At 42.0% G+C, this 12599-nt stretch overlaps 1 protein-coding gene across 4 annotated transcripts in view; it reads left to right on the top strand.

The window, feature by feature from the left end:
• srgap1a (SLIT-ROBO Rho GTPase activating protein 1a) overlaps window positions 1-12599 on the top strand; it is an 80167-nt gene that overhangs the window by 31735 nt on the left and 35833 nt on the right. For all 4 annotated transcript variants that reach the window (XM_029433451.1, XM_029433450.1, XM_029433453.1 and 1 more), the window contains 2 exons: window positions 6007-6169; window positions 11516-11578. In XM_029433451.1, coding sequence (XP_029289311.1) covers window positions 6007-6169; window positions 11516-11578 — 226 coding nt within the window. The remainder of the gene's footprint in view (window positions 1-6006; window positions 6170-11515; window positions 11579-12599) is intronic.

Raw genomic sequence — 12599 nt, 5'->3', positions numbered from 1 at the left:
TGTTGTTTTCATTGGACAGTCTTGTGGTGTGAAATAAATGCGTTTTCATTCTGTCTGTAGAATTAAACCAATAGTCATATGACAGGTCAGCTTGGCGGAGCTGAAAAATGTTAAAGTAGCATTAAAATGTGCTGCTAAGTCTGTGGGTAATTAGTCTGGACAAGCGGAGTTCAAAAGGGGCCCACCGCTCTGGAGCTGTCAGTGGGGCTGCATATTTTAATCTGGTTTACATAACTGATGTTGAGACAAGATGATAAGATGTCATTCTAACAGGCAAGACAGCATTCATTTACACAATGTGTCACATTTAGTTTGTTTGTCCCTCTGCAGGGGTAGCCAACGCGGTGCCCGCGCGGGCACTTGGTCGCCCGCAGGGACTACGTGAGTCGCCTGCAGAGCATGTTCTAAAAATAGCACTGGTCACCATGGAGCTCCGTCTAAAAAAATATTTAATTGTTTTGCTGTTTTTTTTTTTTTTTAATCAATAACACTTGAATTATTCTTTATTTTAAAATGACAATATTGAATATAGAATTCCCTTGTCGCTGAGACAAGCTAGCGGGAGCTACGATGGGGCGCTAGGTGCGTTTATTACGCTAAACGTGGCAGAAAAGCGAAAGAAAACAAACTATTTTCACAATGATTGGGAGGAATAGTTATGATTTACAACAGTGAAAGAAAAGTATGTTTGTCTCATTAGCGGGGCGACGGCAAAGCGGCACATTGTGGAGACACTTCGGTACGTGCCACAGAAGCTACCATGCTAACTAACTAACTAACTAACTACCACCTGCAGCACTGCGGGCAGAACCAGCCGGGAGTTAAAGGCAGCTTTGGACGGCAGCATCTCTTTTCACCAGGCCGGGGAACAAGTCACGGAAAGCAAAGGAAGCTTCATTTTTATTAAAGTACAAGAAAGCCTCTTCGGACGGAGAGGTCTTGAAAGGGGCAATGATGGTTATTGAAAACACTGTTCTAAGACGAGAAGAAAGGTTCTGATGTGATCTCTATTATTAAGGAATAATTAACATTAACATGTGATCAGACTGTCTCTTCACATATATGAATATTTATTATGATTATTATTATTATTATTATTATTAATGATAATATTATCATTAAAGGTGAACCGTGCAACTATGTTATTCAGGAAGTTTGTATCAAACAAGTAGCCCTTCGTATTATTCAGTACCCTTGAAGTAGCTCTCAGTATCAAAAAGGTTGGTGACCCCTGCTCTGGAGCAAGCGGCAACCTCTGGTAGGGATGTCACGAGAATCGATACTTCGTCACCAAGTCAATGCCAACATTGTGAAAACATAACTGTTGCCTACTCGTTTTCTTCAGTACTGCAGGTACCACATGTACTGCACATACAGGGGACGTTCCGTCGATGCTTTAAAATCCAAAAGGAATATTAAACTGAGTATTGACGCGTCTAAAGGACGCATCATATTCTTTCCTTGATCGTGCTGCATCGGGAACAACACAAATCCGTGTTGAAATTGGCAGGAGGAGAGCTAGTTAGTGTTAGCCGTTAACCGTTAGCCGTTAGCAGCTGGTAAGGAGGACTTGCATTGTGGTGCGTTCGAGCTCTATTCAGTAAGAATGAGTTCTGGTGAAGGTATAACGTTATCCTTAAGTGTAATCTTGAAATTTTGGTTTTGGCAAGAAACTTTAATGAATACAGTTGTTTGAATGAGATGTTTTCTCAGCAATTTTGACCTGTTAAAAAAACCCAGAATGCAACCATTATGATGGAGTGTATGTTGAAGTAGGCTACTTGGGTTTTGGCACAGTAGGACTTCAGCATAGAATCCTCTACAAGAGTGAGATAAAGTTAGAGGCACCTGTGGGAGTATTGCGTCAGCTCACTGCTGAAGAGGAATCCATCTTGCTTCAGGTGAAGTGCCCTCTGTTGAGCTGTACTTCTGAGTCTGACAAAACTGGTGGCAAGCCAGCAGTGGAATATAGATGATATCAACTCTGAAATAAAGATGGATGGATTCAACACGCATATTCTTATTCTTGTTTAAAGAGATAAACAAACGGATTCATATTTTGAGGGATGGCCTGTTAAAATAGTCCAGTGAGAAATAAATGTCCCTTTTAATAACAAATAATAGTTGTTTCGGAATGGTGATCGTAAGAATACTTATTTGTTAATTATGACATGAAAAGGTAACAGTGCAGAAGGTTTATTTATTTTCTTATTGGCATTATGGTCTGTGATTATATGCCCAGTGTAAACACACTAGTGTATCTGCCACATTCAGAAGCTGCTGCTGTTTGTTCCCCTGCAGGTTTGCTTTACATGCTGAAAATGAAAACTGCTGCAAAGACATCCAGCTTCTGTGATTGTGTAACACGATATCAACTAAAATGACATCAAACTTTGTTCCTCGCCTTGTGAATTACATATGAAGAGATTATATGTACCATATAAGGGTGTTAATGACAGTAAAGTACAATTCTACTAGTGTCTTCCCTTTTTCCTTCCTGTGAGAAAACAAAAACAACAGACACACATCACGGTCTGCCCACAGCAACAGTCTGTGGGAGAACCATTCACCCCGACTGCCTCGTCCATTTGCGTTTCAGCGGCTGTTTGCAGAACACACACACACACACACACACACACACACACATACACACACACACACACACACACACACACACACACACACACACACACACACACACAAACAAATATGGGCAAACATTCTCCTCCATCTCTCTCGCTCTTTCTTAAACACACACTTGTACACACATGCACACAGCCAGATACTGTATTATGCAAAGTTTGTTCAGGGAGGGACATGGAGATGGTGAGCAGAGGAATCATTGAATTATTTATATTGCCAAAGCCACAGCTGGGATCATCTTAAATAGGCGGCTTTTATCCAGAATTAAGTGTCTGGTTAAGGGACTTCCTCTCTTTGTCTGTGAAGATAAATAGAAGGTGTAGAACATGCTGCCGCTGCATGCTGCATATATTACAAGACATTACTATCGGCAGCGCATTCAGCTTGAGGCGGAAAGAATAAAGTTGAATAAAGTTTATCACCATTTATTGTTAACAGACTAGAATTCTTAATGAGACTTTGGCACCCTGTTGCATGCTTTTACATTTCAAACTTGACCCTTCCTTTTCATGATAGGCTTGGTCCAAATGGGACTTGCAGTGATCACTTTGGTGAACGGCAGTCACTGTGCTGCAGCTATAAAGGCCGCCGCCGCGGTTCATTAATGAAAGATGTTATCAGCTTGACACTAGAGGACTTTGCCTTTTTGTCTCTGATGCTGATAAGGGCTCCTATTTCAATACCCTGCATACTGTAGTGGTAATGATCCTTCATTGTCAGCATCCTGCTCCTGTATGAGAGTGCAAGCATGTTGATGTTGACTCGGTGACTCCTGCATTTAGACTGCATAATTGGCAGATCACACACATAAACATACATTGAACGGAGCCAGTAAGTTGCTCATGAGTTATTTGTTCACTTGTCCCCCTCCCTGCCTGTTGCGGACAGTTGGTTTCCACTTTCACACCTGTGTTTTAGCCCCTCAGGCTCCCGCCTATCTGTCTGTGAGTCTGTCTGACCCAGTTCCTGTCCTGGCTGAGGTGGAAATGATGACATTGAGAGATTTTCCTGCCTTTTATGTGGAGTAAGCAACCTAAGAGGGTATTTTGTCGTCACTGCCTGTGTCGGTCTCCTCCCCTTGTTTTCTCGCTCTGTCCTCTTTTCATTGCCTCCAGTTTGATTTAGTAGGTCAGCCCAATAACAAACATACACGGTACTTTAAGAACTGTTGATGTGTTCATCGGAACTCTTAGTACATCAATGACTTCCTTCATGTCATTTCGCTAGCTCCACTGTGTTGCATAATTTTGCTTTATTTTATTCTTTATTTAAAATACAAAGTAACCTCATGTGAAGGAATGGAGCTCCTTTTGTGGTCTGTCTATTGTGTGACATACTGAATTGCTATAAGACCTGTGCATGTACTTATGCTGAATTAGGTCATTCTTTTCACAATGCAGAGTCCTGCTGTGCTCTGAGCAATAAGGTGGGCTGAAGCAAAGAGGAGAAAGCAGTTCAAGTCCTGATTGAAAATTCTCTGGCTAATCCTGCATTTCGTCCGCTTTCACTTGAGCTGTTTTGCATCCCCAATCAAATGATCTTCATTTCTTCACAACTGGTCACAGCGGGACGGCGGACTCGAGCCAAAACACTTGACTGCTTTAGAAATGTAGAAGGTTATTTTATACACTTTTGCAAGAGGCTCATGATGTGCAATGTCCAGCTTCATGTCATTGGCTCCCGGACATTATGTATCTGCACATGCAAAAGTGAGTATGAATTAATAAACACATACACATGGGCGCTCACGTGCTGTCTTTACATATCTAGATTCAGTGCCACAAAATGGAAGTTTTGCACTCTGCTGATACATAATGCAGAAAAGATTAATGCTAGATAATTGCTCTTTGACAGTGTGTGTGTGTGTGTGTGTGTGTGAGTGTGTGATGCTGTAGCTCTGGGACCGCTTCACTTATTTTTCTCTTTTTCTAGTTTTCTCTTCCTTTTGCACGTGTCCTGTAGCCCAGGCATGTGGCATCAACACACCCCTCATCTTTTAGCTAAATCAGTTTTTTTTTTCACAAACCACTGTGCTCTCGAATGCTCTCGGATGTTTTTCATGTCAGCGTGTTTGGCTCTGCCTTTATCAAATGAAGTTTGCTTCCTGTTTTTGCAGAGTCTCAGGGAACATTTCAACTGGTTGGAATGTTTGTATCAGTATTTCATTTAGAGAAATGCTTTGTTGTTTTGCTCTTGCAGCAGATGTTGTGCCAGGGCTGAATGCTAGTTCAGGGCCGGGTCACTTAACAGTGCAGAGTTTCACCTGTTGTGTTGACAAGTGCTATCGGTCTTTGCAAACTAACATTGTGAGGGGAGAGCAGAGGCGAGTCTACATATGGTTCCTGTAAGACTTGAACCCAGACCCAACCTTAAATCCTCCCTCAAATACACATTCATATTCTGTGCTGCTCTTAGCAGGCAGGAGGAATGTTATAGGTTAACCCAGAGGAAGTCAGCCTGCAGGCCAGTGCTTATGCAGGGCCCCAGCTTGCTCTGGCCTGGACAATGTCCTACAGTTAGCTTGGAAGCAGCCGGCACACAGCACAGGAAACAGCTCTCAGGCTCCACTATTACACTCTTTTTTTTTTTGCACTCTGATCTCTATCTTTCCCCTTTGCTGTCTCTTCTCTTCCCTTGCTTGTCTGTCTTCTGCTGTCACAGTTCATACGTAATTCTACTTTTCAACTTCACTTAAAATACATGCATGGCTTCTCCGACGTCATTCCACTAAGTGTATTTAAAGCCTGTGGCGCACTCTTCCCTGGTTGTAGGAAGTCAGCTTGGCTAAGAGCATTGCAAGAGCTCTGCCCTAGAAATGTCACTAATACAAAGTATTTCCAACTCAACTGGGTAGTCCATGTAATATATAGAGAGCTTTATTAGACCCAGAACCAGCCGTATATGGGACATTTAACGCCAAGGGAGGCTGATGACGCATCTCGCTTCTGCTTTTGTAACGGGCCCTGGTGCACTCGAGGTGCTTGTAGACATCCCGTTAGTCGAGGAACTGCCACAGTCTCCTTGTGAAAATGACAAATATTGTCTAAAGAAGAATTTGGGCTGAGACATTGACATGGATACAGACACACAGGAAAATAACCCCATCCGGGTATTTGTACTATGGAGTGGGTTTTCAGCCGTGTGTTCTTGTTTATTATCGCATTACACATGAGACTTAACAGAGAAGAAAATGCTGAGTCATCAAAAGATCCTTCAGAACCGATTCTTTCCTGAACAGTGAGCCTTCATCTTTGTAATCCTTACTTAGTGACATGTTGTAAATTACAGCAGGATATTCATTTTCCACTTTTTGTGGGGGCAAGCTGATATGACCACTGACTTCTGTTCCCCTGCTTCATTTAGGAAAGACCAGAACCTGCTGTCCCCAGTCAACTGTTGGTACCTGCTTCTGAACCAGGTGAGGAGGGAGAGTAAGGACCACGCCACACTGAGCGACATCTACCTCAACAACGTCATCATGAGGTTCATGCAGATCAGTGAGGACTCCACACGGCTACTCAAGAAGGTGAGAGTGGACAACATATGGGCTGTGATCACACTAAAGCTAAATATGAGTGTCAGGGCACTTCTAAAGGGAGCGCTTATACACTCGTTCATACACACATGCTGGTCATAAAATCCAGGGACAACTGTAACTGGGAAATCTTTTTGTTTGTAATGTTACACTAGGTATGAGGTAATATTTCAGGTCTTCAAGTAGCACATTTAACACAAATGCACTTCCATTAGTGAATACAGTTTCCAGTTCCAAACACTGTGAATGTAGCCTGCAGCTTGTCTCCTTTATGCCCGCGAAGTCTCCTTTTAACTGCTTCAAACCGCCCTCGCTCTTTTTCACTTTCTACTGTACTGATGTTTGACCTCTACTAGAAGAGGTCAGATGTGACTTTTCTTTGATCAACAAAACAGAGGTTTGAACTCGCAACTAACACAATCCAGATTGTTCACGGTGGTCAGATGGGACAGCAGTGTCTCCAGTCATGTGACATGAACATTATTTCACTTTCAATTAGCCTATTCATTTGACAACAAAGTATGTTTAGTTGCATGATATACAGGATACATACGGTATATATACATCTTTGCGTTTGATGGGAGGAAACTCTGTCGGGCTCCTGTGGTTTAGTTTTGTGAATTAGAGTAATACAGAGGAACCTCGCTCACCACAGTTTCAGATCAGTATGCCTTTACTCTCCCGTCTGAGGACTGTGGCTTCATGGCTGAAACCGGGCCTCTGCTGCCTTTTTCACCACAAAGACGACAACTCCCTAGAAGATTATGAGCTCCTATGTTGCAGGAGTCACATGAACTCACCACAGGCCAAAATTACAAAGTGGCTTTTCTTCAGAGGAGCGCCTTTGTGTCAGTTAAAGTGTGTGCGACTTTTTTCTGTTTATTTTCCTCCTCTTTTTATTTCCTTTTTTTTTTGCTCCACTTAACTTAAAAACCTGACAATCTAACCCTTTAGATTAAAAAAAAGTAAAAGCGAGGCTCCTTTCATTTGTTCTCAAAGTAATTAACATCTCTTAATGGTTGTGGTTTCATCTGATTGTATGGGGGCGTGGTCTTTAAATACTAAATACTTAAATACTTGCTGTGGAATCCACATTGTGTGATGGAAACTTTAAAGTTTGTAATGCAGTTTCTCAGTGGATCCAGGTGACATTGTGCAGACAAACGGCAGACTGATGGGAGGTCCCGGTTCATTGGAGACCCGAGACACCGCTCGCCCTCTAATTAAAGCTTCCCTGAGCCTTTGATCTCAGCAGAGCTTCAGTAACGAAGCACAAACAACAGAGAAGTCCCCCATGTTACGTGGCCTCCCTCACAGCTTCGAGGAGACAGCTGCACTGTTGTCATCCTTCCAGCACATCAAAGACCTGGGTTTTTATTTTCTTGTATGTTCAGGTCTCATGCTGTGCAGTGGAAGAGCGGAGTAGCCCTGGCGTCTTCGTCAACATCCTCTGGTTGACCCGTTTGCCATGTGCGTTTATTTTCTGCAGTGCTGCATTGCAGTCACTTTTAAAAACAAGCCACAGCCACAAATTATCTTGGAAACACCCCACTTTTGACATTTTTGTTTGTTTGAATACACAAGTCAAATATTGGACCTCTCTTCTTTTATGCTTGGATAGATCTTATCGCATGTAGTTAGTTTTCATTATTCATACAACCATCTCTTTGTTTTACTCTGCACTGTTTTATTTATGGAAGTCACGTTCTGTGGCTGCAGCTACACGGTGGAGATCCCAACGCTTGAAGCCGTTTTGAACTTTTTCTCAGGCAAAGCATGTGCTGGATGGTGTTTATCTTGCAGTAAGCCCTTTTCACACCACACATTGGCGTATCACAGTAGGAAAAGCACCGGTGTAAATGATCAAATGAATGATTTATAATTCCATTTAGCTGTTTCAGTGTCCTGGTATCTTGCATGCTGACTCACTGTCACAATGTCATGGCGTTAAGGGACACTTGCATAGAACAGAGCCATCATTCATTAGTAACACCTGTGTTTCTCCTACTATGTTAAGTCAAAATGTGTGCCGTAAAAAAGTCCTATCGTGCATGTAGAACTGAGATGAAGCCTGCCCCAGGTGTTCACACATGGTGATGGTACATATGCATCTTAAAGGAAGAGTTTAGGAGTTTATGGAGAGTGAGATGAAATGATCCATTTTAATCCTATGTCTGTGCTTAAAGTACGGAGCGGTAGCCAGGATGTGGTTAGCCTAGTTAGGAATAAAGACTAGAAGTAAGGGCACCGGCTAGCTTTGTCCTGTCAAAAGTTAAAAAAGAATATGCCTATGGTTAATAGCTGTTAATAAACAGAAATGTGAAAATGTCGGTCTGTGGTTTACAGGGAGTTTTGCCGATCAAAAGCTGGTTGCAGTGAATGTGAACAGCCTCCCAAAGTCTTTTTTCTCACAGTGATGTTGCCAAGTTTGATACTATTGTGCCTTTTTTTTTGCTGAAACCAAAAACTGTGCTCAATGGCTGTATCTGGCAAGCTGTGCCATAGCCAGAGACAGTGCATAGAACTGCTGATGGATTAACTGTAAACATGTAACTCGACTTAAAAAACACAAATTGGCTTCTTTTCTTTACATTTCTGATCATGTGTGGGTTAAACAAACACGATACGTTGTGAAAAAACAACACCATAAGAGCTGTCCGTCGTTGGGCAAAGCCAGGCTAGCTGTTTCTAGTCTATATGCTAAGCTCTGTAGTCGATGCATAAACACAAGACTTGTGTTGATCTTCTCATCTCACTCTCGTAATCAAACAAATAATAGTTATTTCCCTAACTATTATTTTGACATTTAAATGAAAGGATCTATGTCATTTGATCAAAGCATGTATTTATGAAACGCATCAGCTAACGCCTTGTCAAAGTTTCTACTGTGTACGTTAACTGTGTGACCGTGTTATAGTGACAAGGCACTCAGATCTATGCTGAGCACCACACACGCACAGGCCCGGCCCACAGGGTGTACAACTGCCATCTCTGTTCCATGATTAATGTCAGTGGCAACGTGAAACCCACCACTCCCCAAAGGCTCCTCTCTGAGGTTGTTTCATCTTTCTAATGTGGTTGCAATACAGATGTTATGATCTTTTTAATGAATTAGACCAAATTGGAAACCCCCCTAACTGAGATTCCTTTAAAATGAAAGGGGGTAAGTTCTGCACATTAAATCAAATCAACACAGCATTTAGTGAGCAGCCCTTATTTCTTGTAATTGGAGTTATACTGTGTGTGTGTGTGAGTGTGTGTGTGTGTGTGTGTGTGTGAGTGTGTGTGTTGCATTTAGCGACACTTTGAAGGAGATTGTTTCACAGAGTTATGAAAAGCATTACTGAACAGGTCTTGAATGTAATGCCCTTTTACTTTTATCTCTGTCTTCTCTCACACACACACTTTCGCAGCTCATGTGATCCCTGAGAAGGCTTTTCATTGAGCTCTGGATCACTTCCCAGTCTTCTCAATGGAGAAGAGCTGACGAGGGTTAGATGTGACGGACAGTCAAAGGTTCTGTCCTCTGAACTGACAATTGCTAATGGGTTTTCCCAGCGGAGAAGGCCTGTGCCTTTATGATATTGTATATGCAAGGATCTACAATTGATTAGCAGTTTTCTTAAAACGTTGTACGGTCATGTTTTGCCAGGTACAATTACAGATCTACTATAAACTCAAGGACCAGATTATCCTGTAATTTTCCAAAAACTCAAGACCTTTCCAATCCCTTAACTACACTCTCAAACATGCCTGAGTTTGACTCGCCAAGTTTGGTGCTTGTAAAGCTCTGGTTATCCAGGCTTACAGACTGTTTGCACTCTATTTAGGTGAGAGCTACAAAGTGGTTGCGAAGGTTGGGAAGATGTTGCCAATCGGCCAGTCACCCAGCACGACACTTTTTTAATTTCAGACACCAGCAAGGCAGCCGGTAACTGAGTGTAAGCCTCTTTGCTGGCTATTCATATCCTTGTACATTGTGCAGCTTCACCTGTGAGCAACTTGTGAAGATCAGGTGTGAGAGTTTGCGTTGTTGTCACTGTGCGTCAGAACAAACATGGATCAATGAGGTGTGTGACCTCAATAGAGCCTCTTACCTGTTGCCAGCACCGGAGGCCACCTGTGTGCAAGGCAACGGAGTGCGTGTTTGATTTATCTAATCCCAAATCAGAAAATCCCGTACATTGTTCAATGTGTAGGGTATCACTGCCATAAACAACCTAATGCACGCAACGTATTTGACCCTTTAGATAATCCCAGCAGATGGATTGCTCTCACATTCTGGTTGCCATACACTTAAACCATTATTAATATTTATTAATCTATTATATTATTATCATATTTTAAAATCTGCATTGTTTACATCCAAGTTTGCTAGTGTGCAGTGTTCTCCATAGCACTACTATTGGTCAAAAACTTTATTTCTTTAGTAGCATTTTGCCCTTTAAAATGCATTGCACTCAATTCTTGATCAGAAGTACATCACCACTCTTTCCCACTACACTAGGTTCTTCAATACCCTCGCATAACCCTCTTATAGCATTTTGCTAGAAGAGGCTCCCAGAATGAGATTTGTCTGAGGATAATTGGGTTAGAGAAAGACCTGGAGTGCGAGCCGAGGCTGTAACATCATCCAGGTAGCAGACCGTAGCACCAACTGTAGTAGAGAGATCAAACACTTATTGTCATGACTCATAATCTCATAAACATGTGATACAGTATGTGAGTCGGTGTGAAGGAAATGTGGGCGCTCCACAGTCAAATTAATAGTGAAAGCTCCTCTAAATCCATCACAGCATCACTGTTAAACTGTATCCCACAACCGTGAGGTGCATTAATGTGGGCGTGTGTGTGTGAGATTGTATTACTGAGTCAGCCTTGCGGCATGGCTGATTGAGTTAACATATTTTGGAAAAATCTTTTACGTTGAGGCGTAGAAGCCAGATAATGCGTTGAGCATGTGGACGGTGAAACTCGAGCGGTGTTTGACGATTTGAGTGGAAAGGCCGTTGTGACATTGATACCGCTTTCACTCAGAAACCCTGTATTTGACGCAGGGTGATAAATCCACTGTTCTGTTTTGTATTTGTACCATTCAAACCACGGGTCAATGTCTGTTCTTTGTCCACCATTCCCATGAAACCTACAGTAAACAGACTTGTCAAGTTTTAGTTCAATAGAAGAAGTTGCTGCAGTGTTTATAATGGAGATTCACCAATGCAGACAGTACTGACAAAATGGTTATAAAGGGAAAACTCTTTTTGTCTATTTAATTGTTACAATTTACTGATTTGTTGTAATGGTCTCATTGTTTGTTCTTCTGTGTTTCTTTTTCAGAGCAAGGAAATAGCCTTTCAGCTCCAGGAAGACTTAATGAAGGTCCTTAATGAGCTGTACACAGTAAGTTATACTGACTGCCCTTTCTTTTGTCTTTACTAATGCAAGTACATTGGTCTTTGCTGTGTTTGAGACTGGCAGTGAGCTAACTAACTTCTAACTATTTGTAACAGCTCGGAGTCTTTCACCCTTTAGCTTGGAGATGACTAATTACATATTAAACATTTAAGCAAATAGACAACTCGTACTCAAACCGTAGGGAAGGTCTGTCTCATCTATGTTTCAACACAACACGATCTTTTCTACTCAACTCAACTGGATATTCAAACTTCATATTCAACATCATGTTTGCTCAACTCCTTAGTTTTCATATTCTCTGTTTTAATGACTCAGCTTAGTTTTCTTGCTCTTCAAAACAAATTCATGCAAAGCCACACCAGGTGGTTGGAGCCACATAGCAACGTGTGAAAAAAAGATTCTTTCTTTTTGGCATTGCCTTCGTTCAAAGGTTGACAGAGACAGATAGGAAGCCCGGTCCCCAGGCGGAATCGAATCAGGAATGTTGTGATTACATGGTATGCGCCTTAGACCAGCGGATTACAGGGGCACTCACCATTTATATTTTGAGAAACACAAAATGGTAAACGTAGCCGTGGCTGCAGACCTTTGAACCCAGACGTTGAATTTTCTCAGGGAGCTTAGTAACATTTCACAAGACCATCAAACTTCTGCATCAAACCAGCTGCATAATTGCAGTCTAGTTTCTAGGAAGGCCATTTCATCTTCTCCTAATGTGTCTGCTGTAAGTGGTTGTCTGCGTGTTGCTCTGACCTTGATGGGGAAAGGTACTCAAATCATGAATCAATAGCTAATTCCACTGCCTCAATTGCCCCAGTCAGACCTGCTAGCCTGCTAGCTTAGTTTAATGTATCACACATGTAGGACAATCAGATGCTCTGCATTCTTAGACAGGACGACTGAATGGAGTCGAGGCCATGTTGTTTGTATGTGATTGGGTTTATAGTGCCATATAAGCTACTTTAGGCAGTGTTGGGGAAGCTACTTTGAAAGCATTGATTTGCAA

The sequence above is a fragment of the Cottoperca gobio genome, chromosome 6 (genome assembly GCF_900634415.1).
Source record: "Cottoperca gobio chromosome 6, fCotGob3.1, whole genome shotgun sequence".
Taxonomy (NCBI): domain Eukaryota; kingdom Metazoa; phylum Chordata; class Actinopteri; order Perciformes; family Bovichtidae; genus Cottoperca; species Cottoperca gobio.
The sequence above is the reverse complement of the archived record's forward strand: the minus strand, read 5'-3'. Positions and strand labels throughout refer to the sequence as shown.